Source organism: Vidua chalybeata, chromosome 24, assembly GCF_026979565.1.
Source record: "Vidua chalybeata isolate OUT-0048 chromosome 24, bVidCha1 merged haplotype, whole genome shotgun sequence".
In the NCBI taxonomy this organism is placed as follows: domain Eukaryota; kingdom Metazoa; phylum Chordata; class Aves; order Passeriformes; family Viduidae; genus Vidua; species Vidua chalybeata.
The window spans coordinates 1984438-2010637 of record NC_071553.1 but is presented as its reverse complement, the minus strand read 5'-3'; the positions used below and the strand labels follow the sequence as shown (position 1 = coordinate 2010637).

Below are 26200 nucleotides of genomic sequence, written 5' to 3'. Positions count from 1 at the left end.
TGTTTTTTTTTTTTTTTTTACAAAAAGAACAAAAACAGCAACAACCGTTTCTTATAAATATCCGCGGCCGACGGGGCCCCGGGAGGTCCGGGGGGGTCCCCAGTGCCGCCCCCCCTCCCGGGGCTGGTTTAGCAGCAAGAGAACAGAACTGAGAGTTTTGAGGTATTTTCTGGAAGTTTGGGATTTTTCCTTCGTGTTTCCTTGGGATGTTTTTTTCCCCCTTCATCGGTTTTCTGGCGTTTCCCGGTGGGGAGGACACAGGGGGGGCCCCCGGTGACCCCTCCGTTAATGGGCTTTGGACTGCAGGGGGGAGAGGGGACGAGTCAGCCCTGGGGGGCAAGCCTGGTGACAGGGGACCCGCAGGGACTCTCCACAGGCTTAGGGGATCCCCACGGTGTCCCCGGGGTTGGGGAGGCGGACACCCCCTCAGGGTGTCCCCCCACAGGACAGGGTGTCCCCCACCAGAGCAGGATGTCCCGGTGCTTTTCCCCCTCCGGACCACGGTGTCCCCCCCAGCACGGGGCATCTCTCAGGGCACAGTCACCCCAATCCCAGTGTTCCCAGTCCCAGTGTTCCCACTGACCCTCGAGGGGGGGTCCCCCTGCTTCACCACCCACCCCACCCCCCAGCCCTACCTTCAGGGCGCTCCTCTTCTCCTCGAATCCCAGGGGCGTCCCCGGCTTCTTCCTGCGGATGGAGCCCCCCGAGCCGGAGCTCCCGGAGCCGGGGGGGGCCGGGGGGCCGGGCAGGGGGGGCGCGGCTTTGGCCTTCAGGGCTCGGCAATAGGTGGCCGCGTTCTTGCGCTTCTTCACCTCATCCTCGGAGAGCCCCCGAGGGGGCCCCCCCAGCCCGTGCAGCGGCGGCGTTTGGGGGTCCAGGGCAGAGGGGGGGGCACGGCAGGGCTGGCCGGGGGGCAGCCGGCGCACCCGCGGGGTCCCGTTGAGGATGGCGATGGAGGGCGAAGCCGGGGGGGTGAGTTTCGTCTTGCCGGGGGGAGCCAAGCCCTGATTTTTGCCCTTGGCGCTGTCCCCCAAACAGGTCCGTTTGTAGGGGGGGCTGCCGGCCGTGAGGGGGGGCTGCCAGGGCCGGGGCTCCGCGTCCATCCCGCCGGGCGCCTCCCGTGCCCGGGGCGATTTGCTGGCCTTGCTGGGGGGCAGTTTGCTGAAGGAGGGTGAGGGGGTGTTGGCGGGGAGGGGAGAGGTGATGGACTGCGTGCCCCCTCCCCCGCACTCGGGCTGGCTGCAGGCGGCCGCCGCCGGGGGGGACCCCACGGTGTAGGTGAGGCTGGTGGGGACCCGGCACCCCCCGGCCGCCGAGAGGCTCCGGAGGGGCGGGGAAGGGGTTGCAGGGCCGTAAAGGGGGGCAGCGGGGCTGGGGGGAGCTGCGGGGAGGTGAAGAGGGGGGACGACGGCTGGAGGGATCTTCCTGTGGGAAAGGAGGGGGCGGGTGAGATGGGAAATCCTCAAAACTCCTGTTCCCAACCACATCCCTCCACTTCATCCTCTCCAAATCCCCATTCTCATCCCTCCAGCCCCACCTTGTCCTCCCCAGTTCAGGTGTGGAAAGGTGAGATGGGAGCCCCCACAAATCCTCACTCCCACCCCTGCATCCCCACCTTGTCCCCCCGAGTTTGGATGGGAAGGGGTGAAACAGGACGTCCCCCCAAATCTCCATTACACCCCAATTCAGGTGAGGAGAGGGTGAACAGAACCCCCCCCTCTCCAGTCTCTGCTCTCAGTCCTGCATCCCCACCTGATCTTTCCCAATTTGGGTGAGAAGGTGATGAAAATGGGACCACTCAAATCCCCACTCCCATCTTTGTCCCCCACAATCCTTCCTGATTCAGGTAGGGAGGGGATCCTAAATCCCTGCTCCCATCCCTCCATCCCCACCTCATCCTCATCAGCTTGGATCAGAATGGGTTGAAATGAGACCCCCTCCAGTTTCCCACTCGCATCCCTGCACCGCTCACTTTGAACAGGGGGCGAGTGCAACAAGACCCCCCCAAATCCCCAGTCCCTTCCTCCCCCCCAATGCCAACACCACGCTGGGACCCCAAACCCGAGGCTCTGTCCCCTGGGCCCCCCTCACCTCCACCTGTGCGCGCTGAGGTGCTGCTCCAGCATGGAGCCCAGCGCGGCGCAGAACCGGTCCAGCCGCCGGTCGAACACGTAACAGCCCGGGGTCACCAGGCGGCTCCCGAAGGTGCAGAACTGGGGGGGCACCGTGCCAGGGTCACTGCAGCCCCCCCACATCCCCGCCTCCACCACCCACCCAGCACGGAGCTGGGGAAAGGACCCCTGGATGGGTCGCTGGTGGGGCTGGGGGTCCCTGCCCCGCTCTGGGGTCTGACATGGGTGGGTCACTGGTGGGGCTGGGGGTCCCTGCCCCGCTCTGGGGTCCCCTCACTCACCGCCTGAGGCCGTGGTGGGCGCACTGGGGTGCGGGGGGGCTCCTCGCCCCCCTCCTCCTCGCTCTCCTCGCTGGACACGCGGCTGCCGGCCTTGGGCAGGGGGAGGGGGAAGCCTCCCATGCTCCCCTCCCCAGAGGTGGCCGGAGCATCCTCAGGGTCACTGGCAGAGGAAAGTCGGGCCCTGCATCGGAGAGGGAGTTTTGGGGTGCTCCATACTGGGGGGGGGTCACTATGAGACAATACCCTCCGCACAAATCCCCACTTCTAATCCCTACAATGTGCTCCCCAGTTCAGGTGGAGAGAGATCAGACCCCCCCAAAATCCCTGCTTCCATCCACTTCCCCTCCCAGTTCAGGTGCAGAGGGGCTGAGACAGCACCCCACAATTCTGTGCTCACATTCCTGCTGCCCTGCCACACCCCCCCGTGCAGGTGGGGAAAGGTGAGATGGGACCCCCAAAACCCAGCTCCCAGCCACATCCTCCCCTAATTCAGGTGGGGAGGGGGTGAGACAGGACTCCCCAAATCCCTGCTCCCATCCACATCCCCCCAAATTCAGCCGGTGACGTGGGACCCCACAAATCACTGCTCCAAACCACATCCCCCCCGTTCAGGTGAGGATGGGGTGAGATGGACCCCCCCAAATCCCCACTCCCATTCCTGCCCTTTCAATGCATCCCCCCCCAATTCAGGTGGGGAAAGGTGAGAGGAGAACCCCCCCCAAATCCATGGGGTACTCACCTGGGGGGGTGCAAGCAGTGGGGCAGCCTGGTTCGGCAGGGAGGGGTGCTGGGGGGCTGCAGCAGTGAGGGGGTGTCCTGCAGGGCAGGGTGCAGTGGGTCCTTCTCAGGGGGGCTCCTGTCTTTCGGGGGGTCCCCTCGGCGGGTGCTGGCCTTGAGCTCAGCCACCAGCACATCGAAATCCTTGGCCCGACCCTGCACCTCCCGGCGCTGGTGAACCGAGTGGATCTGGGCGACAGCAGGGAGGGGCTCAGGATCCCCCAAAACACCCAGGCTGGGATATTGGGGTGTCCCCTCCCCGTTCCCCACTACCTTGCAGGTCAGCAGGCGGGTGCAGAGCTTGTTGGTGTCGGGGTTCCGCACCCCACACTGCCGGTTCAGGTCACACTCCTTACCTGGGGGGACATGGAGGCAGAGGGTGCTGGGGAGTGCTGGGGGGGCACCCCAACACCCCCCACCAGGGCTGGGCATGAGCACCCACTCCTCGGAGCAGCTCTGAGGGGGGGACACAGCCCCCTCAGCCCCTGAGAAGTTTTGATGGGGTGGGGGGGTCACCATGTGCTGCTCCCTCCCCTTTTTGCTCCTCTGCAGGGTGAGCCCCCCCCCTTTTTTGCTGCTTCCCTGGAGTGACCCCCCCATTTTCACCTGGGTCCTGCTAATGGCCTTGCTGTCACCTGGGAGTGTCTGTGGGCACAGCAGCAATTGGCTCTGGTATTTTGGGGGCAGGAGGGCACATGTTTGACTCCCATATTTTGGGGAATGTATGTCCAACACCCATCTTTTGGCGTGACATATGTCCAGATCCCATCTTTTTTTTGGGGGGGGGCACACATCCAAACATATTTTGGGGTGGCACACACATTTGACACGCATATTTTGGGGTGATACACATTTGACCCCCATATTTGGGAGGGGCATGTGTTATACCTCCATATTTTGCAAGGGACAACACATTTGGCCCCCATATTTTGGGGGGGTCTCTATGTGTCCAGCCTCCTTTCAGGGTGACACATGTCCAACCCCTGTATTTTGGGGTGACACATGCCCAACCCCCATATTTTTGGGGGGGACACGTGTTCAACCCCCACATTTTCAGAGGATACACATTTGAACCCCGTATTTTGGGGGGACACACGTTTCACCCACATATTTCGGAGGAAACATGTGTTTAACCCCTATATCTTGGGGGACCATGCATTTAACACCCATATTTTGGGGTGACACATGTGACCCCCATATTTTGGAGGGATACACATCCAAACCCCATATTTTTGGGGGGACATATATTCAACCCCTCTATTCTAGGGGACACGTATTCAACCCCCATATTTGGGGGGGGGGAATGCACATTTGACCCCCATATTTTTGGGGGTCACATATCCAATTCTCACATTTTCTCTGGGGGACACAAGTTCAACCCCCATATTGTTGGGGGGGGGCACTTGTTCACACCTCCATATTTTTATGGGGGACACGTTTGACCCCCACTTTTGGAGGAGCACGTGCGAATTTGGGGATCCATCCTCAGCTCCCACACTTGCTGTGGCCATTCCTTGGGAGCAGTCAAGTGGGGGCCCTAAACCTACAGGATGATCAGAAGTGGGGGGAGGGCAGGGACCCCCCCCAACAACCCTCCAGAGGAGAGGGGGGAGCCACTCCCCTGGTACCTACCCCACTGCTAGACCTGGCCACCGGAATTCCGGCACCAGGAAGTCCCGCTGGGATCATCCGCCCCCCCCCCCATGGCCGGCAAGGAAAGGGGGGACTCACGCGCCAGCTTCCTGTGGGGCCTGGGGGGCGGTTTGGGGGCCCCCACATCCTTGTCCCCCGGAGCAGGGATGCTCTCCGGCATGGCCGAATCCCCCCCGACCCCGGCGGGCACCGGGGGCTCTTTGGGCACCGCGGCAGCCGCGGGTTTCCCCAGGGATTCCTTGGAGTTGGTGGGGACGGCTTTGGGGGGCACCTTGATCCCGTGCCCGTCCGGTTTGGGAATGCTGGGAATCTTCTCCAGGTTCACCACGGGCACAAACAAGCTGTGGAGAGAATTTTGGGGAGGAGGGGTGGCATCAAAGTGACCCCCACAAGGGCATCAGGGCCGCCGGTCCCAGCGCTCACCAGAGGTTGTTATCCTTGTCCGTGTGCTCGGGGAGGGGCTGGGCTCTCCCACGGGCACCAGGGTGCTTCTCCTGCAGGGCTTTGGCAGCTCCGGGGGTCCTGCCAGGCACCGGCTGCCCGTTCACGGCGACGTGGCACGCGGTGGCACGGGCATAGAGCTTGCTGAGCGGGCCGTGCCGGCGTTCTGCCAGGAGAGGTGGGATGGGATGGGATGGGATGGGATGGGATGGGATGGGATGGGATGGGATGGGATGGGATGGGATGGGATGAAATGAAATGAAATGAAATGAAATGAAATGAAATGAAATGAAATGAAATGAAATGAAATGGGATAACCCCATGGTTAGCCCACACCCAGAGCTCACACTGCTGCGAGCCCCCTCCCTGCCCGTAGGCTGTACCCCCACAACCAGCCCTGGTGGCATTCCCAGTGCTGTTCCCAGCACCGTGGGGTGGAATTGCCATTCCCCAAATGCCTTGGCTCACCACAGTGCTTCTGGAAGGCCTGGGGTTTCACCACCTGGCTGCAGTGGTTGCAGACCACCAGGTAGAACTCGTCGTGCGCAGGGCAGTGCCCGAAGATGTCCATGTCTGTGGGGAGAGCTCAGTAAGCTGGCACACAGCTGGTGCTGCTGGAAGCACTGCAGACAAGGATCCCAGCTCGATGGCTCACACAGCCCCGAAATGCTGGGTTTCACCCCAGAGAGGAGCTCACCTTCCTTAATCAGGGTCATGGTGTCCAGTTTCTTGCTGCCACTCTTCCCATTCTCCTCCAGCTCTGACCCTGATCCTGCCAGAGACAAAATCCTGTCAGTGGCTGGCACACGGACAGTCCCGGTGCCCCCACACAGGGGTGGTCCTGGCATTCCTGATCCTGGAACAATTAAACCAGACAAAATTAGACCAGAGAGACAGATCATCCTGTGAGTGGCATCGCCCTGCAGTGTGTCACCACCTCCAGGGTCCCCATCCTGACAGCCCAGTGCCAGCAGGATGTTCCTGGGACATCCCAGTAGGGGATGTGACACTCCCGGGATGTGACACCCCTGGGACGTATTTGCCCTGGGATGGAACATCCCTGAGGATACCCTGGTGCTGGGATGGGACACCCTGGGGGACTGCCCCATCCTGGATGGGGTGTAACATCCCTGAGGACACGCCAGTGTGGCACATGACACCCCTGGGAACATCCTGGTCCCAGGATGTGACACCCTGGGGTCACCCTGGATCCCACACAGCCGTGGCTCCACTGGCTGTGCCTGGGCTCTGTTCTGGGGGCACTGGTGGCCACTGAGCCAGTGGCGATGGTGACCTGGCCGACTGTGCCAAACTGGGTGCCCAGTCCATCCCCACTCCTATCAGGCCATGCCACACTGGGCACCCAGTTCCATCCAGCTGTGCCATACTGCGTAACCAGTCCTGCCTGCCTGGCCATGCCATACTGGGTGGCCAGTGCCATCTAGCTGTGCCATACTGGGCACCCAGACCCATTCAGATGTACCATCACTGGTACCCAGTTTGGGGCAGCCAGTCCCAGTGCTGAGAGCCCACTGGGACACTCCCAAGCTCCCAGTAAGGAGCCCCAGGCTCCCAGTATGCCCTGCCCAGTTCCCAGTGCAGGATATCCCAGTGCCCAGCACGTGATGCCCAGTCCCCCACCTGGGGCTCCCAGTACCTCCTGCCCGGTCTGGGGTAATGGTGGCAACTAATTCCCAGTCCAGGCTCTCCAGTTACTGCTCTGCTCCCACCAGTGTCCAACTGCAGCTGGGACATCTGGAATCCAGGATGGGGCACCCAATAACTGGCTGCCCATAACGGGCACAGGGTTCCCAGTGGGCAGACTGGGCTGCCTGGTGCCAGATCAGTGCCTGGTGCTGGGTGCCCAGTTCCTAGTGCAGAGATCCTGCTGCCCAGTTCCTGAATCCCAGTGCCCAGTGTGGCTGCCCAGTGCCCAGTTCCCAGTGCAAGCACAGGGTGCCCAGTTCCAGGTGCCCAGTTCCTGGTGCCCATGTACAGTGCAAGGCTCCGAGTGTTTGGATAACTTATACAGGATGCCCCATTCCATTTCTCAGTGCTGGGTCTCCAGCACAGGATGCCCAGTGCCCGGTGCTGAGTGCCCAGTTCCTGGTACCAGGTGCCACGTCTGGCTGTGCAGTGCCAGGTTCCCAGTCCTGACTCTTGGTGCCAGATGCCCGGTGCTGGATGCCACATTCCCAGAGCAGGAGGTGTCCATTCCCAGTTCCCAGTGCTCAGTGCTGGATGCCCAGTTCTCAGTGCTGGGTGCCAGGTCTGGATGCCCAGTGTAGGGTTCCCAGTGCCCAGTTCCTGGTGCCAGGTACCCACTGCAGGATATCCTATTCGCATTGTCTGGTGCCCAGGGCTGGGTGCCCCATTCCTGTTTCTGCCTGTTCTGGTGCAGGATGCCACATTCTCAGTGCGTGGTCACCAGTGCAGGGTGCCCATTCCCAGTACCAGGATCCCAGTGCAGGGTGCCCATTCCCAGTACCAGGATCCCAGTTCAGGGTGCCCATTCCCAGTACCAGGATCCCAGTTCAGGGTGCCCATTCCCAGTACCAGGATCCCAGTGCAGGGTGCCCATTCCCAGTACCAGGATCCCAGTTCAGGGTGCCCATTCCCAGTACCAGGATCCCAGTTCAGGGTGCCCATTCCCAGTACCAGGATCCCAGTGCAGGGTGCCCATTCCCAGTACCAGGATCCCAGTTCAGGGTGCCCATTCCCAGTACCAGGATCCCAGTGCAGGGTGCCCATTCCCAGTACCAGGATCCCAGTTCAGGGTGCCCATTCCCAGTACCAGGATCCCAGTTCAGGGTGCCCATTCCCAGTACCAGGATCCCAGTGCAGGGTGCCCATTCCCAGTGCCTGGTTCCCAGTTCAGGGTGCCCATTCCCAGTACCAGGATCCCAGTGCAGGGTGCCCATTCCCAGTGCCTGGTTCCCAGTGCAGGGTGCCCATTCCCAGTGCCTGGTTCCCAGTGCAGGGTGCCCATTCCCAGTGCCTGGTTCCCAGTGCAGGGTGCCCCATTCCCAGTACCAGGATCCCAGTGCATGGTGCCCATTCCCAGTACCAGGATCCCAGTGCAGGGTGCCCCATTCCCAGTACCAGGATCCCAGTGCAGGGTGCCCATTCCCAGTGCCAGGTTCCCAGTGCAGGGTGCCCCATTCCCAGTACCAGGATCCCAGTGCAGGGTGCCCATTCCCAGTACCAGGATCCCAGTGCAGGGTGCCCATTCCCAGTACCAGGATCCCAGTGCAGGGTGCCCATTCCCAGTACCAGGATCCCAGTGCAGGGTGCCCCATTCCCAGTGTTGGGTTCCCGGTGCAGGGTGCCAGGTCTGGCTGCCCTGTTCCCAGTGCCAGGTGCTAGTACAGGATGCTTCATTCCAGGTGTCCAGTTCCCAGTGCCAGGGAACATCCTAGGACATGCCAGGACAACCTGCGCCAGAAACTGGGCACTGGGAATCCTGCCCTGGGCATCCAGACCCGGCACCCTCTGCTGTGCGCCCAACTCCCGGTACTGGATGCCAGGTCTCGGTGCCCAGAACAGGGTTCCCAGTGCCCTGTTTCCCACCGTCCGGTGCAGGAAGCCCCGTTCCCGGTGCCCCGTTCCCAGAGCAGAACGAGCCGTTCCTGCCGCTCTCGGTTCCCAGCGCCCGGTGGAGGATGCTCCGTTCGCGCTTCCCAGTGCAGGATGCCCGGCTCCCAGTGCCCGGTGCAGGATGCCCTGCTGCCGGTTCCCGGTGCCGGACTCCCCTCTCCCGGTGCCGCTGCCCGCCCGCCGCGCGGCGGCGCTCGGACCGGGGGTCGGCGGGCGCGGCCCCGGTCGCGAAGCCCCCCCCGCCGCCGCCGCCCTCACCGGTGTCGGCGGGCGGCCCGGCCCGCTCCAGCCAGGCGCTCCAGCTCTGCCCCGCGAACTCGTCCAGGCCGGGCACCGGCCGCCGCTCCGCCGCCATCGCCGCCGCCGCCGCCGCGGCACCGCCGCCCCCCCCGCGCCGCCCCCGCCCCGCGCATGCGCCGCGCGCCCCGCCCGCCCCGCGGCACCACGGGCACGGTAGTCCCGGAGCGACCCCCGGCCGGCCCGGGAGCCCGCACCGGCACCGGGCACCCGCTGTCCCCATCCTGAGCTGGGGACACCCGTCATCTCGCGCTGGCCTGGGGGTCCCGAGTGATCCCTCGGCATCAGGTACCTCGGGTACCAGGCTGGGGTCTCCTGTTATCCCTACACGGGGATGGGGGTACCCGGTACCCCTACAACAGGTTAGGGGCACTCGGTATCCCTATACTCGGCTGGGGCTCCCTGTTGTCCCCATACCAGACCCAGAACTCCAGTTATTCCTATAAGGGGCTGGGGTCTGGTGTAGTTACTTCTATACTGGGCTGTGAGCCCAGGGTATTGCCATACAAGGCTGAGGTTCCAGGTTATTCCTGTGCGGGGCTGGGGACCCCCGTTATGCCTATACCAGCCTAGGAGCCCCCATTATCCTTCCACTGGTCTGGGGCTCCCTATTATCCCTGCATGGAGCTGGGACTCCCTGCCATTATTCCCATACCAGGCTGGGGTTCCAAGTGATCCCTATACTGGAGTGGTGCTCCCAATATTATCCCAATACCGGACTGGGGTTCCTGATTATCCTTTTACTGGTCTGGGGTCCCCTGTGACCTGTCTGGGACCCTCCATTAGCCCAATACTGATCTGAGGTCCACACTTCACCCTGTACCAGAGATGGGGACCGGTTTATCCCTGTACGGGCCGGGGGTCGTGCCCCAGCCGAGGGTGGGGCACCGAGGCAGACACCAGGAGCCCCAGTGCACAGCTGGTACCCAGGACTTTATGCGCCCCACACAGACATGGACCCCCGGGGTGACACACAGAGCCCCCGACAGCAAGCGGGATCCCCGAGGTTCCGTGTCCCCCTTCAGCATCCGAACCCCCGGCGGCTCCGACCCCGGGGACAGCGACACCCCGGCCCCGGGCTGGCGGCCGGCGCGAGGTCCCGGGGGCCGGGCGGGGTCGGTCCCCGGGCTGGGTCGCCCCCGTGGCTACTGCTTGTCGATGGCGCCTTGCTCGGCCGCGCTGTCGCGGGGCGCGGGCGGCCGCAGCCACGGCGTCTCCCGCAGCACGAACCAGCAGTTCCCGGCCCACAGCAGGAAGTTGAGGAACCCGAAGAGCTGCAGGAGAGGAAAGGGGAGAGGGGAGGGGACAGAGAAGAAGGGAGACGGTCCCACAGGGCAGCCTTGGGGGAGCAGAGCACCCCACAGACCCCTGTGCGCCCCATGAGCTCCAAGCGCCCCATGTACCCTGTACATCGTGTGTGCCCTGTGCACCCCCCACACACCATAATTCCCGTACCTCCCACGCACCCCACTGCGCTCCAGGCACCCCTTGTGCCCCATGTGTAACCCACGTCCTGTGCCCCACGCACCCCAAACTCCCCACCCGTGCACCCCAGGCACCTTATGCACCCCGTGTGCCCCACATGTGCCATGCAACTTGTGCACCCCATGGACCCTGTGTGCCCCATATGCCTCATGCACCCCATGTACACCATGCCACCCCCATGCCAGATGCACCCCATGCGCCCCACTTCGCCCCACTTCACCCCATATACCTCATGCACCTCGTATGCCCTAGGCCCCCACGTGCCTCACGCACCCCATACATCCTAAACACCAACGCCAGGGACTGCATCACCACCACCCACCCCATCCTGGCACTCCCTGACGGCTGGGGGGATGCAGGGTGGATCCCACATCCCGTGGGAGCGAGGCAGGTGGCTGTGGAATGTTTTCACCCGCGTTTCCATGCGTGTGCCCATATTTCCATCTGTGTGCCCTCATTCCCACTGCCCTCTCCTGGCTGCGCTCAGGAATCCGGCACACGTGCACAGAGTGTGTGAGTGTGTGTGAGCGCACACCTGTGTGTGAGCACTGTACACCTGTGGGGTGCTCCCACGGCCACGTGTGCTGTCCCGTGAACACACGCGTGCACCGCTGTGCCTTCGTGTGCCCAGGTTTGCAGCAGGTCCTGCCCAGGTTTGCAGCCTGTGGGTTGCACGTGTGTGCACGTGTGCTGCTCAGCTCTGCTTGAAGCCCCTAAACTGTGCTTCCAATGAAAAAACTACACCTATTTGGCTGTGTGTGCCCATGTGTGTGCCCGTGTGTGTGTGCCTGTGTGTGTGCCCGTGTGTGTGCCCATGTGAGTGCCCGTGTGTGTGCTCCTGTGTGCTCATGTGTGTGCCTATGTGTGTGTGTCCCTGTGTGTGTCTTTGTGTGTGCCCCTGAGTGCCCGTGTGTGTGTGCCCATGTGTGTGCCCCTGTGTGCCCGTGTGTGTGCCTATGTGTGTGCCCCTGTGTGTGCTCCTGTGTGTGTGTGCCCCTGTGTGTCCCCATGTGTGTGCCCCTGGGTGTCCCTGGGTGCCCGTGTGTGTGCCCATGTGTGCCCCTGTGTGCCCATGTGTGTGTGCCCGTGTGTGAGTCCCTGGGTGTCCCTGGGTGCCCGTGTGTGTGCCCGTGTGGCCCTCACCACCGAGATGTTGGCCAGCCCCATGGCCGGCGTGGTGCCGGCGTTGCAGACCACGCCATCGCCCTGGCAGACGCCCATGGCAGAGATGAGGGTGGAGGGGCGCGTGGCTGCCTTCACGTCGCTCAGCCCCTTGCCCCACGCCGCCGCTGCCACCAGCCAGAAGAAGGCAAAGCAGACGGTGACGCAGAAATCCTGCCAGGATGAGAGCCCGGGATCAGCTGCCATCCTGGCACGGCGCTGGATTCACGTGTCCCGGGGGATGAGCCTGCCTTACTGTGAAGGGGAGCTTCGTGTTTTCGGTGTACAGGGAATGGAAGCGGAGGTAGAGCACCAGAGCAGCCATGGAGTAGAGGAAGGAGAAGACCCCCAGGGTCACGAAAAACTCGGCGGGAGCAGAGAAATCGCCAACGAGGTACAGGGTGCGGGCTTCTGATTCATCCTCACAATTCGGCATCCCAAAGGGAATCTGGTATAACCTGGGATAGAGGGAGGGGGGTGTCAGGGGGCTGGGAACGGAGGGGGTATAGGGGTGGGTGGTGTAACCACGCTGGGGCGGTCCCCTGGGAATGGAGATGATGACACGGATGGCTTGAATAACCAGGCTGGGGTGGTCCCCTGGGATGGGAAGGATGGATGCAGTAACTGCTGGGGTGGTCCCCTGGGAATGGAAGGTTTGATGGTGATGGCTAGAATAACCAGGCTGGGGTGGTCTCCTGGGATGGAGGGCACAGATCCACTGCCCACTGGATTCTTTTCCAGGGTCTAGTGCCCTGGCATGGGGCTGGTGGCAGAGGGAAGGGGTTGGAACTGTGACTCTCATCTGGCCCAACTCCATCATTGCCTTCCCAGATAAATCAGCATTCCCGTGGTCTTCCCTGAGTTCTGAGAACTTCCCTCCTTCCCCACCCCAGTCTTCCGTGACTAACAAGAATCCCCCTGGGTGGCGTCAGGAACTGACAGGGATGCCAGGGGATGTCCCATGGGGTCAGGGTGTGGGTGGTCCCCAGCTGAACACAGCACCACACAGACCATGGCTGTGGTCCCATGGAGGCCCTGCCAGCAGGAAGGGAGTCTAACCCCAGCCCAGCACCCCCCAGCTTGTCTGGGGCAGTCCTGGGGGGTGTCAGGGACCAGCACCCCCTCACCTGAAGGGGTACCCGAACTGGATGCTGATGGCTGTCATCCCTCCGCTGTCACATTTCACTGTGGCTCCGGTCTCGCCGCTGAAGGAGCCGCAGGAGCCGAAGGCGAAGATGGCAAAGAGCTACAGGAGAGGGCAATGGGTCGGGGGGTTGACGCCCTGGGGCCCTTTCATCCTTGGGGCGCAGGCTGCATCCCCTGGCACTGAGTACTGGGCAGGCTGCCACCCCCAGGTGTTGGCCTTGGGTGCCTCCCTCCAACACTGGGAATTGAGGATGGGGGTCATGTTTGGGGGGGGGGTGGGGACACCAAGGCCAAATGCACCCCAATCCCTCCTTAATTTTGGGCAGGGTACTGAGTGCCAGAGTGCGTTTCCAGAGAGCTGGGAGCACCCCCATGGTGGGACCCCCAGAGTTGTCCCCTCCCCCGGAGCCAGCACTGCCCTCCCTTGTCTTTGGAGTCACACTGCCCTCATCCCTTGGAAAAGGGTGCCGGGAAAACACCATTCTCAAAGTGTTTTCCCACAACTCCTCCTGGCTGAGCTCCCAGCTTCCCGGGTGAAATGGGGGATCTAAGCCAGGCCTGACGCTGCAGGGATGGGCAGCCCTGTGTGTGGCACTAAGGGCTTTAGCAGGGGTGTCGGTGGATCCTCCAGGGATTTTCTCCTCATTTTTGTTTTTGGGCTGTCTTTGCATGTGGGGTCTGATCCCATATGGTGGCCTCAATGCCAGGGGGAGCCCAGAGCCTCCTTGGGTGGGATTATGCAAACCAAGGAGCTGTAGGACTGGGGGAAAGCCCCTCAGTCTGGCTTCTACTGGTGGGAGATGCTCAGAGAGGGCCGAGTCCCCTCTGTACCTCAGTTTCCCCCGGGAGCCCCCGGCCCTGGCGAGGCCGAGCTGCAGAAATGCCACCCTGAAATCCAATCTCACAGGGAGCCATTCGTGGCATGGCCAGGACAGGACAGAGCCGCGGGCATTTGGCTCCCCCCCGTCCCCAGCGTCCCCCTTCCTGGGGCTCGCTGACCCTCAGCCCCTCTCCCCACCCACCCCCCCACCCACCCACGCACGCGGTGCCCCCTGAGCCCCTGGGAATGGCGGGGACCTGACACCCCGATGTCGCTGTCCCCTTTGGCACGGCTGGGCAGAGCCACCTGCTCAAGGTCACCGGGGAGGGCCAGAGAGGGGCTCGTGGCCTGAGCCCGGGCGTCCGCGTGGCCCCGCTCCCCTCCTCCCCCGGAGCCCCAAAATGCGGCCCCCACCCCCGCTGCTGATGGGGTGCAGGAAGCTCCGGAGGGGCAGGGAGGGCTCTGGGATTCCTTCGTTCTGGGGGGGCTTCGGGAAAGCAACGGAACCCCCCAAAGCTGGGGGGACTCCGGTCCTTGGGGAGCAGCAGCAGCAGCGCTGGGGAAGGGGCTGTGGTGTGGGTCTGGGATCGGGCCCGGGACAGGGGGACACACCGGGGTCACTCACCCATTCCAGCACCTTGATGAAGCCCAGGGGCTCCTGGAGGCGGCCCCAGCGCAGCCCACGAAGGACACGGTCCTGCAGGAGAGAGCGGCGGGAGCCAGGGAGCACCGGCACGGCACCGGGACTTGGTCTGCTCCGGGGAACCGGGGGCTACCCGGGGGATGGGGTGCTGCACCGTGGGCTACCCCGGGTTGCCACAGCGGGATTGCTCCCGGGCAGGGGGCTGCAAAGGAGCCTGCTCCGGGCTGGGGGTTGCCTCGGTGGAGAGGGGTCTACTCCGGGAAACCGGGGGCACTGCCCCGGAGAACCGGAGGGGCCGCACCGGGGAACCGGGGAGCTGCCCCGGGGAAACGGAGGGGCTGCAACGGGATTGCCCCGGGCAGGGGGCTGCCCTGGGGGACCGGGGGAACGGCATGGGCCACGGCACCGGAACAGCGGAGGGCTGTACCGCGACACCGGGGCAGCTACAACGGGACACTGTGGGCTTCTCCGGAGGTCGGCACCGGGACACCGTGGACTCCTCCGGGGATCGCCTCCGGGACGGGGAGGGACACCGGGAGCTGCCCCGGGCAACAGCGCCGGGACACCAAGGGGCTGCACCGGGAGCCTGCCGCGGTCACCGGGAGGGGGGACGCACCGGAGCCCTACCTGGAGCCGGGGCGCTTTATCACCGGCCGCGGGGGCGCCGGGCTCCGACATGGCCGGGCCGGGGGCGGTCGGTGCTGCCTCCGCCGCCCGCTGGGACGGCTCCGCTGGCGGAGCCGCCACCAGGCACCCCACCGCCCCCGGGGCGGGCAGCACCGCCCCGCCCCCGGCAGCGCCCCTGGGCCGGCCCCGGGCCCCCCGGGACAGCCCCCCGCCCCGGTCCGCCCCCCGGCCCTCCGGCCAGCGCGGGATGCGCAGCGCCCCCCGGGCAGGGTCCGTCCGTCCATCGGCTCCGCCGATCCCCCGGTAGCCGGGAGCGCTGGAACGCGGCGGGAATTGCGCCGGGGGCCGCTGACGGGGCCGGCAAGGAGGCTGACGGCGTCGCACCGTGCACTGGGCGTTGGGGTGCCGGTGTGGCCCCGGGGGGGCAGGGGCATACACCCCCTCCCGGTGTCTCCTCCCGGTATTCCCCTCCGTGCAGCCCGCCCCGGAGCCCCTTCCCCACACCGCCTCCTGTAGCTCCTTCCCGGTGCCCCCTTGTCGGTGTCCCGTCCCTGGCACCGCCTCCCCGGTCCCCCTTTCCCGGTACCCCCTCCCCGAGTCCCCGTTCCTGGGAGCCCCTCCCGGCACCGCGCCGTGCCCGCCGCAGGCCCCGCCCCTGCTGCCTTGGCCCCGCCTCCGGAGCGGCAGCCACGCCCTCCCCATAACCACGCCCCTCCCCGCCCCGTCCCGCTCTGGCTCCGCCCCCACTACACAGACCACGCCCCTGTGCTTCGGCCCCGCCCTTCGCGTGTTGGCCCCGCCCCAAAATATGGTCCCGCCCATCTCCCCTCTCCCCCAATCCCGGCCCCGCTCCTCCCCTGCGCGCTGGTCCCGCCTTCCCCGCTCTCCCATTGGCCAGGCGGCAGGGCCGCTGTCCAATGGGCGGGCGGCGCGGGCGGAAGTGCCGCTGGGGGCCGGAAGCGGCGTTGCAGCCCCCGGTGAGGCCGCGGCGCTCCCGGTGCCCCCGAAGCCTCACGCCGCCCCGGCACCTCCGGAGTCCCCGGGACCCGCCGCAACCCCCCGGCCCCAGCGCCGCCATGTTCCTCACGCGCTCCGAGTACGACCGGTGAGTGCCCGCCCGCGCCGCGGCTGAGTCACGGGCCTGCGCCCGGCGCGGCCCGAGCGGTCCGGAGCGCCCCGAGCGGCGGCTCCCGCACCGCCATCGCACCGGGAGCTGCCAGGAGCCCGCAGCCCTGCCACGGGACCGGGGGCCGCCAGGATGGGACGGACCCGAGGGCGGGGGCAGCTCGTGGTGTGTGGGGATGGGGCACCCAGGGGAAGGAGCGGGTCCAGCGGGAGCAGCGGAACGGGCTGGGGCACCGGGAGCGGCTGAGGGAGCTGGGAAAGGGCTCAGCCTGGAGCAAAGGAGGCCCAGGGGGGATCTTGTGGCTCTCCTGACAGGAGGGGCCAGCCGGGGGGTCGGGCTCTGCTCCCAGGGCACAGCAACAGGAGGAGAGGGAACGGCCTCAGGCTGGGCCAGGGGTGTTGAGTTTGGATGTTGGGAATTTTTTTTCATGGGAGGCGCTATCCAGCCCTGACACAGGCTGCCCGGGGCAGTGGGGGAGTCCTCATCCCTGGAAGGGCTCAAAAACCACGTGGAGGTGGCACTCGGGGCCAGGGCTTAGCGGTGGCCTTGGCAGGGCTGGGGGAAAGGCTGGACTCATGATCTCGAAGGACTTTTCCAATCTCAAGGATTCCACGGTAAAACAGGACCTTTCTGGCTCCTGGTGCTCCCTTTGGGTTCCAAAGCGTGCTGGGACACCCCACCTGCTTCTCACCTGTGCCTTGACCTGCTGCCTTTCCTTGAGCTCCTGTCCACGAGCATCCCGAGTCTGTGGGTGTCCTGTGCTCAGGGGACACGTCCCTGTGCCCTCCCCCCTGTGCCCAGGGGCCTTCCCCCGTGAGCAAGGACTTGCATTCCCTTGCTGTCCTGCCCTTCTCACTGTGTGTTGTCCTTGCAGGGGTGTGAACACGTTCTCTCCAGAGGGGAGGCTCTTCCAGGTGGAATATGCCATCGAGGCCATAAAGGTACTTTTGAAAAGTTTCCAAACTGTGACATCTGGGGCTCCTTCAAACCCTCAGGCTGTGTCTGCTTCCTCCAGCCAGACATCCCACAGCTCTGCTTTTATGGGTCAGGAAGGACCAAACCCCATTGATTTCCCCAGAGCTGAGTGGAATGTTCCCTCCCCTGTCCTACCAAGTGATTCATCCCCCAACAAAATGCAATCCAAAGCTGTTTATCCCCAAATCAAACCCAAACCACTTCTTGGGTGGATTTAAATGTGAAGCTGAAGGTTGTTATGAGCAAACCCACCTTTGCAGGGCGAAATGGCCTTTGGGGATTAGAGATTCTTAATTGATGAATGTCCTTAATTGATAACTATTCCTGTCTATTGCATTGATAGAATGTGGGTGCAGATTGGTAATGAGTTTAAATTTGGAAGAAACAGGTCAAGTGATGAAGGGAAGAAGCTCTGAGGTGTTTGAACTGGGGAGAAGGCTCCTGACTTCATCTTCCCTGTGTTCCTTTAGATCCTTGGAGCACTAAATAGAGGAATAAAGTAATAAAATAACAGAAAAAGTAATAAAATCATCAAGGACTTGGGAATGAAAGCTCCCAGGAGGATGTTGGTGGCCATGCTGACTTGATAAATTAAAATCGATCTCCTGCCATAACTGTGGCTGTAGGTGCAGCTTTCCAGGGAATCTTGGGGTTAAAATTAAACCTCGTGGCTTGGAGTGGATGTTGGGAGTGAGCATTCCACACTGCAGCTGAGACAGTTCTGCCAGGAAATTCTGAGGTGTGGAAGAGCTGTGAGTGCTGGGAGCAGGGTGGGGTGAAGGTAATTGGGATCAAGGCTGGAATTCAGGAGTTGGTGGGGTTAAGGTAGGACCAGTGTGGGGGTTGGTGGGATTAAACAGGGTTGAGGTAAGGGCTGGTAAAATGCAGATCAGGGGCTGGGGGGATCCAGGGGAGCCTTGGTAGGATCATGGTGGGATCAAGGCAGGGCTGGTGGGGTGAAAGTGGGATCAAGGCAGCTCTTGGTGTGCCCAAGGTAGGATCAAAGTAGGGGCTGTTGGGATCAAGGCAGGGATTTGTGGGATCCAGGCAGGGCCTGATGGGATCGAGGTGGGATCACAGCAGGATCCAGGCAAGGGCTGCCAGGAGCCCCTAGGATCTGTCCCTGTGCTTGTGGCCCTGGTGACACTGAGGTGTCCTGCAGTCCCAGGGTGGAATTTGCTGCCTGGGACTCTGGGGAGAACAGGAGCTTATGGAAAGCCAAGCCAGAGCTGCAGTGGGATTTGTACTGATGTGGGAAATTCTCTCACCCTTAAAGGTTTAAAAGGGTCTAAAACTCTTTTCCCTCTGGCAGAGGAGAATTCCCAGGGCCTTTTACACTCACCAGGCTCCACAAGCTGCTGTTGCTTGAAGGATGTGCAGCTGGGGAAGGGGCTGGAGCTCCTGAGGGAGCTGGGAAAGGGACTCAGCCTGGAGAAAAGGAGGCTCAGGGGGGCCCTTCTGGGACCCACTGGGTTCTCATGGGCATCACATGGATTTGACCTTCCCCACTTCCTTCTTCAGGGAATAAGCTTGAAAATGCACCATGTAAACCCAGGGTGGGTTTGTGAGTGGGTGACACACCTGAATCCAAACCAACACACCTGCAAATAAGTCAGAATTAGCAGTGCTGCTTGTGTGAGCCAGAGCCTGTGGTGGTGTTTTGCAGCTTGGCTCCACAGCCATCGGGATCCAGACCTCAGAGGGAGTTTGCCTGGCTGTGGAGAAGAGGATCACATCTCCCCTGATGGAGCCCAGCAGCATTGAGAAGATTGTGGAGATCGACTCCCACATTGGTATGGCCCTGGGGGTCCCTCTGCATCACATCACCCCTAAAACTGTGAATTGTTTATGACAAGAGTCCGTGCCCTGGCAGTTTGGGAAGTTGTGTGTTGGGATGAGCCCTCCCTGCAGGCAGTGCCTGGAGCAGGAAGGCTCGTCCCTCCCAGTGCACACCAGCTCCTGGTCTCTGGTTTTCCAGGCTCCAAGCTGGCAGAATGGAGCTCCAGGAAGCAGAAAGAGGCAGCTGAAGCACTGCCCCCTGCCTCAGTAACCTCCCTTGTGAAAGCTCGTCCCAAATTTAGCTCTGGGAGGGCAGGGAATTACGGTGGGCCTGACTGGGGCCAGTTTCTCCAGGATCACTGATGCCACCCTGGAGCCATGAGTGGCCCACAATGGGCTCATGACCAAATGTGTCACCCTGAAGGGCAGGAAACCTCCAGAATTCCTGTGTTGCTGCTCCATGGGCATGGGAGGAGCTCCAAGAGTCCAATTTCCTCCTCCCAGGAGCCTGTGATGCAGTCCCCTCTTCCCAGAGTGGAATCTGTGCTGGGGCTCCTGTGGGGCAGCCAGGGCCCCTTCCTAGCAGGTTGTTCTGGAGCAAATCTGGTTCAATCCCACAGAATCCTCGAGGCTGGAAAAGCCCTCTAAGACCATTGAGTCCAACCATACCAAGGCCACCACTAATCCATGTCCCAAAGTGCCACAGCCACACTTCTGGAACCCTTCCAGGGATGGGGACTCCACCACTGTTACAGGGGCAGCCTGTGCCAGGGCCTGACCAAGCTTTCCATGAAAAAAATTATGTAATATCTGACCTGGCCCAGCCTGAGGCCATTCCCTCTCCTCCTGTCCCTGTTCCCTGGGAGCAGAGCCCAATTCCCCTGGCTGTCCCCTCTTGTCAGGAGTTGTGCAGAGCCACAAAGTCCCCCCCTGAGCCTCCTTTGCTCCAGGCTGAGCCCTTTCCCAGCTCCCTCAGCCCCTCCTGGTGCTGCAGCCCCTTCCCCAGCTCCATTCCCCTCATGCTTCAGCTCCTCATTGTCCTTCTTGTGAGAAACCCAAAACTGACCCCAGGATTCCAGGTGTGGCCTCAGCAGTGCCCAGCACAGTGGGATAAATCTCTTCCCCACCTTCCCACTCAGGGACCAGCTTCTCCCTGCAGCCCTTTGTGTTTTACGTGAGCTTTGGGCATTCTGGGGGAAAACACATCCCAAATAATGGGTGGAATGACTCAGGAATGAAACAGGAATGGCTCCAGTTTCCCCTTTCCCTTCCAGGGTGTGCCATGAGTGGCCTAATAGCTGATGCAAAGACTTTAATTGACAAGGCCAGAGTGGAGACTCAGGTAAGATCTGACATCTCTGTTCTTAAATTAGCAGCACAAATCCCAGGAACTCCTTGAAAGTCCTGGGAAAGGGAGGATCATTCCATCAAAGAAGCTGGTGGGAAGCTGGAGGCTTGTTGGGAGTGTGGGGGCTGCCTGACTGTTCTGGTACAATTCTGGATATATTGGTTTTCTTTTTATCCCCTTAAATTTCCTGGATGCCTCAGGTGCTTAGAGGTCCCAGGTACAAATCTGTGCTGCTGCAAAGGATTTTTCTGGTTTTTTTCTCCTGCATATCAGCACTTTTCCACCCTCTGGAGAGCTGGGTAACACATTACTTCCAAAGCAGATATTGGGATAAAGCCTTGCATTTCCCTATTGGCATCCCAAGCCTTGGTATCCAATTTTCTGTGGATTTTTTTGTACATCCCACTCTCCCTGATGCTTCCATGGGGGAACTGGCTGTGCCCTGAGTTCCACAGGGAAGTTATCCTTGTGTCCCCACAGGTCTCCCTCCACCTCAGCCATGCAGGGCAGTCACATTTTGGGAACATGGGGATAATGGGAATCTTTATTTGGGTTTTCCTGCAGAATCACTGGTTCACCTACAACGAGACGATGACGGTGGAGAGCGTGACACAGGCTGTGTCTAACCTGGCCCTGCAGTTTGGGGAGGAAGATGCTGACCCAGGAGCCATGGTGGGATTGGGGGGGTTGGGGGGTGCTGGGACCCCCCTGTCCTTGCCTGGTGTGACCCATTCCCTCCTCTGTCCCGCAGTCCCGCCCGTTCGGTGTCGCTCTGCTCTTTGGAGGAGTGGATGAGAAGGGACCCCAGCTGTGAGTTCTGCTCTCTTAATCCAGGGGAAAGACCAAACCTCCACTGCAAAATTCCCAGGCTGTTTTAACGACTCCATTCTGGGATTTTCCTTAAGCCAGCCCCTCGGGGTTTATCCCATTATGTCTCTGATATGTTTGTTAATCCTGTTAAACCCTTTCCAGAGCCCAGCCTGCTTGTTTGGCATGGAAAATCATCATATCTGCCCCAAACCCATGCCCTTTTTAATTAAAAATGTGGTTTCCTGGGGAGGAGGGAAGCGTTAAAGCTCTCCTCATCTTGAGTGTATTCTTACCTTTCCCTAAAGGACCGGCAGAGCCACCAGTAACATAATCCATGTGACATTCCTTGGGGAGGTGTTGGAGCAGCTGTAACCTGAACTCAGGGCTTCAAATGGCCCCACTGGAAGTGGGAAAGGCTTGGCAGAGCCAGACCAGGTCTGCCTTCCAGCAGAGAAAAAAACTTGCTCAATTTATTAAAAAAAAATTACCATAAGATGGGAAATCCAAAGGGAAACGGTTCTCTGAGGAAAGAGGGCAGTGTTAGAGTGTGTAAGCTGCCGGCCCAGGAGCTCCTGGGGATGAATCCCAGCTCCAGCTGTGCAGGGAGCTCTGGGGGGCTGCTGGGAGAGTCCTTGGGATGCCCTGGGGTGGGATGGGGTGCAGGCAGTCACCCCCTGTCCCCACAGGTTCCACATGGATCCCTCGGGAACGTTCGTGCAGTGCGATGCCAGAGCCATCGGCTCCGCCTCAGAGGGAGCCCAGAGCTCCCTGCAAGAGGTTTACCACAAGGTAAGGGCTGCATTTGGGCTTGGGGGTCACAGCTTGTGGATCTGGGGTACTTCACCACCTGCCAGGATCCCCTGATTCCCTCCCCAGTGAGGATTTAGGACTGGGCTGGAGAGGAGTGCCTGTGCTGCTGAGGGCAGGATCACTCCTGAGCAGAGGATCCTGTGAGTAGGTGCTGAGGATCTCTACAGCTGAGAGCTGCTCCCAGCAGCTGCTCTGAGGGGCTGTGAGATAATTAAGGCCATGTCAGGAAGTTCTCTATAAATAAGGGCTGAGCTCTGGGTGCTGCTGTCAGCATCAGGCTCTGTGTGGATACAGCTGGAAGCATCCTGAGCTCACAGCAGCACTTTCAGGAAAGGGAACAGCTTTTGTGCTGCAAGTTCTGGTCATGTTTGATACTAAATAGGAATTTTTCTTCCCCCGTGAGGAGGGAGTTGCCCATTTTGGGTGGTAAGAAACCAAGCCCCAATGAAAAGCACAGTTAGTGATGGTGGCTGGGAAGATTCATTTGTTCACTAGAATTCTCTAGATTACCCAAATCCTGGACTCCCTGGATTGTCAACCCTTTTTCAAGTGCAAAGTTAGTGAAATACAGCTGTGCTGCACATGCCTCTGGCTCTAGGGCTGCATGGGATTTATCAGATTAAATGCAGCATGGAGGCTTCTGCCTAGAGGGAATCTGACTTTCTGGGAGGAAATTGGTGAAGAGAAACAGCCCCTCCTGTCCCATATTGACCACTTTTAAATGAACCAGATTTATGTGCCCAAATGAACAATTTTTAAATCTCAGAAAGGCAGGATTTCACTGTCCCTGTGCATATCCCTGCCCTGCCTGCTCCTGTCTCCCAGGGATGCTGCAGATCCCTTGCTAAGCTGCTCCTTTGGCTGCCTGGCTCAAGGGATTTGGGAGAGGGGAGGGAGAGGGGCCTCCAGCATTTCATCCATGAGCCATTTGTTTTCCAGTCCATGACACTAAAGGAAGCCATCAAATCTTCCCTGGTCATCCTGAAACAGGTCATGGAGGAGAAACTAAATGCCACCAACATCGAGGTAAGCCCTCCTGGAGTCAGGATTGCCCCTGGAGCAAGGAATGGAGCAGCTCAGGGCTTCCTGAGCCAAGTCCTGCAGATGTTCCTGCCCTTTTCATCATATCCTGTGGGGCATTTTGGAAAAGTTGAAGCTTTTCCCTTGCAGAGGCACAGAGCCTGATCCATGGCTGATCCATGATGAGCTGAAGGGATTCTCTGACCTTCTCCAGTCAGCAGAACCCAAGATACCACCCAGAGTGCTTGTTCTTCCCCTGCATCTAGCCATTCTTTTTTGCCTTGCTGCTTGTAATATTAGAAGGAATGAAAATTACCCAGCTCCTGGGCTGCTATATTAGTCCTGGGGCAGTGCCAAAAATCCCTTGGACAGTGGGAGCAGCAGGGATCCTCCAGGAATGGCTGTGCCCCTGGAGCCCCGGGGGCAGGCAGTACCCACAGAGCTGGGGATGCTGGGCCCCCCAAACCTGCTCCACAGGCTCCTTTTTGGGTGGGAAAGGTACAAACCCTCTGCACTGGCTGGGGTAACTGGGAGATGAGAAGCCAGGCTGGTGTATAGAGTTTGCTTCTATTTCGGGTGGGTTATGGGACACCAGACCTTTCCAAAGTGTGGCATTCCAGCTCCTGAGCCGCTCTCTCCTCCCCTTCCTTCCCTCTGAGTGCTGGAAAACCTTTTCCCAAACAGCTCCAAGGTATTCACCCCATTTTTGTATTAAATGTTGCTGTGGGGGGACCATTCCTGGTGGGATTCAACAGCTTCCTTTGGAGGGGAAGGCCAACAGCACAGGGAAACTTGGATACTCTGTCCCAAAATCATGCCATGTGGCTGGAATCTCCTTCCCAGGTGCTCTTCCAGCCCTTAGCCATACATTTTTTCCTGGTACAGTGCAGGCAGAGGAATGTGTACAGTATCCTGATGTCATGTCCCTGTTTAACAGGGCTTAACTGTGCTTGGCACGGCCCTGGAGTGGGGTGGAATCGTGCAGGGGGGAAGGACAGCAGGAATGTGCTGAGGTTTAAAAGGTTTCTATTGACTCAAGTCACCCCCTGGCTGAAAATCTGCCACCTGAAGAGCTCTTTGCTTCCTAGAACTATGTGCCTCTCCCATTTCTTGGCTCTGGCCACGCTGCTGAGGCATTTTCCATCTAGGAACAAAGAGAAGAGGGGAAGTGTGGCTGTGGAAGAGGTAAATCCGTGATGGCAAAGGTCAGGAGCCTGAAAGGACTTCACAATTTTAGATTAATGACTTCCCTGTGAATCCTGTCAGGGAATGGTGGAGAGTGAAGCTTTGGCAGGGAGAAGGTTTGAGGAGGTGTGGAAAAGCAAAGGAATTGGTGCCTCTGCTGGTTTTAGTGTTCATAAAGGTTTCTTCGGTATTTAGAGCTGGTTTTGGTGCATAAATCTGGGTCTTGTTGAGTCTGGTTGGGCCCAGGATCAGTCCAGTCCCTGCACAGGTGGTTTGGTGCCCAGAGCAGCTGGGGCTGCCCCTGGATCCTGGCAGTGCCCAAGGCCAGGCTGGATGGGGCTGGGAGCAGCCTGGGACGGTGGGAGGTGTCCCTGCCATGGCAGGGCTGGCACTGGAGGGGCTTTAAGGTCCCCTCCAGCTCAAACTACTCCACGATTTGAGGGGCCTAAAGTGGCATCTCCAAATGTCTGAGAGTTCTGGGTGGAACCTGGGCTGACAGGAGCTCTCAGGCTGAGCGTGGGCACCTTTGCACTTGAACAAACACCTCATGGTACCTCCCTGCCCCTGGCTTAGTTCCCCTTGTGCTGGTGAAGGGGGGGTTGGTGAGAATTCACCCTGGAAGAGCTCTGGGATCTGCTGGGATGCTCCAGAGCTTTCCTTCAGCTTATTGGTTGTATCCACACACTTTGATTCCTGGAGAATGCCCAGTGCCTGTGGGTTCAGGAGCATCCCAGCCCTGTCCTGCCCCATCCCAACCTGTTATGGGATACCCCAGCTCATTCCAGGGCATCCCAACTCTCTCTGGAGCCTTGGCATTTCTGCTGGCACAGCTTTCCCTGTTTTGGGCTCCCATCCCTGAGCCAGGTGTGAACATTTCTGCTCACGTTTCTCCTCCAGCCTTGTCATTCAAGTGTCCCTCATCCTTGGTGCTGCCTCTGGAATGTTTCTGCTGTCTGCCCTGACACTGTTCTGTTTTCCTTAGAGATCTCTGCCTCAGTTTCCCTGAGCCAACCCTGAGTCCCCTCAGCTCCCAGACAGGCCAGGATTTGTCCCCTTGGTTCCTGGGGGAGAAGAATCCTTTGGAGAGGCAGGAATTCTCTCCTGGGAGGTTTTGATGGCTTTCCCCCCATGGAGTGGGAGCAGTTCCCACTAAAATTCCCTGCTGCTGCTCCTCTGAGGAGGCTGAGTCAATTCAAAGCTATTTGTGCAGCAGGCAGCTATTTTAGGGAACCATGGAGCATGTTCTGGGCTGGAATGATCCTGCTGGCCTGGCAGATCAGGAGAAGGAACAGCTGCTCCCTGCTTTCCTCAGCCACATTTAACCCCTTGTTCCTTCTCTTCCAGCTTGCCACGGTGGAGCCTGGCATGAAATTCCACATGTACACAAAAGAGGAGCTCGAGGAGGTCATCAAGGATATTTGAAAAAGAGGGAGAGACCCCCCAAAAGCTCAAAGCCCTGCCCTGACCAAAGGAACTGGTCCAGCTCACCCAGCTCCTGGGACTTCCCTTCCCACAGCACCTGTATCTGCTGCTCCTGCCAGCTCCAGAGGTTTTTTACCATTTCTGGACAGAACTGAGCTTTGCCCCAGGAGGGAATGAAATAAATAATTTTGTTACTCTCACTGGGCTCCTCAGCAGGGGGGAAAAGGTGGGAAGGCAGGGATTTGGAGCCAAAACTGGGGGTGGATTGGGACAGCAGCTGTGCCAAGGGCACTGCCAGGTCTGCTGCAGGAGAGAGTCTCCCTCTTGTGGTGCTGTCCATGGGGAAATCCAGGTGTCATTCCACACTTCTTTTAAAAAAAATAAGAGCTTTTAATCTGTTCAGTGCATTCCTCCCTCCTTCTCCAGTGTTTTTTATCTGTAAAATGAGTCCCTGGAGCTCCATCTCCTTCCCTGCAAAAAAAATCTACAATCAGCCTTGGGGTTTGTGTTTCCTTCTGGTAGGGCTTGAAAAAAATCCATAACAGCTGATAGATCAGAGCCCACCAAGCAGAAACAGGGATACAGGCTGAGACAGCCCCCAGCACTGAAATCCTGCAGGTACCACTGGCTTTTGACAGTTAACTCTATTTTTCACCAGAAAATTC

At 60.4% G+C, this 26200-nt stretch overlaps 3 protein-coding genes across 3 annotated transcripts; 1 reads left to right on the top strand and 2 right to left on the bottom strand.

The window, feature by feature from the left end:
* Positions 1-15: 15 nt before the first annotated feature.
* ATXN7L2 (ataxin 7 like 2) lies at positions 16-9242 on the bottom strand. Its single transcript, XM_053964190.1, has 11 exons — positions 9140-9242; positions 5982-6056; positions 5753-5857; positions 5267-5450; positions 4922-5184; positions 3464-3546; positions 3153-3379; positions 2414-2594; positions 2092-2213; positions 636-1425; positions 16-300 (listed from the first exon to the last, which is right to left on the bottom strand). Exons 1-11 carry the CDS (start codon positions 9234-9236, stop codon positions 286-288), a joined length of 2142 nt encoding a protein of 713 aa, XP_053820165.1. The 5' UTR covers positions 9237-9242; the 3' UTR covers positions 16-285.
* An 858-nt stretch (positions 9243-10100) lies between these two features.
* SYPL2 (synaptophysin like 2) lies at positions 10101-15188 on the bottom strand. Its single transcript, XM_053964191.1, has 6 exons — positions 15061-15188; positions 14416-14487; positions 12952-13070; positions 12081-12282; positions 11807-11998; positions 10101-10452 (listed from the first exon to the last, which is right to left on the bottom strand). The coding sequence occupies exons 1-6, from the start codon at positions 15109-15111 to the stop codon at positions 10324-10326; spliced, it is 765 nt and encodes a 254-aa protein (XP_053820166.1). The 5' UTR covers positions 15112-15188; the 3' UTR covers positions 10101-10323.
* Positions 15189-15988: 800 nt separating this feature from the next.
* PSMA5 (proteasome 20S subunit alpha 5) lies at positions 15989-25735 on the top strand. Its single transcript, XM_053964105.1, has 9 exons — positions 15989-16165; positions 17061-17127; positions 18828-18954; positions 20215-20282; positions 20853-20960; positions 21040-21098; positions 21785-21887; positions 22848-22934; positions 25458-25735. The coding sequence occupies exons 1-9, from the start codon at positions 16137-16139 to the stop codon at positions 25533-25535; spliced, it is 726 nt and encodes a 241-aa protein (XP_053820080.1). The 5' UTR covers positions 15989-16136; the 3' UTR covers positions 25536-25735.
* The last annotated feature ends 465 nt before the right edge of the window (positions 25736-26200 follow it).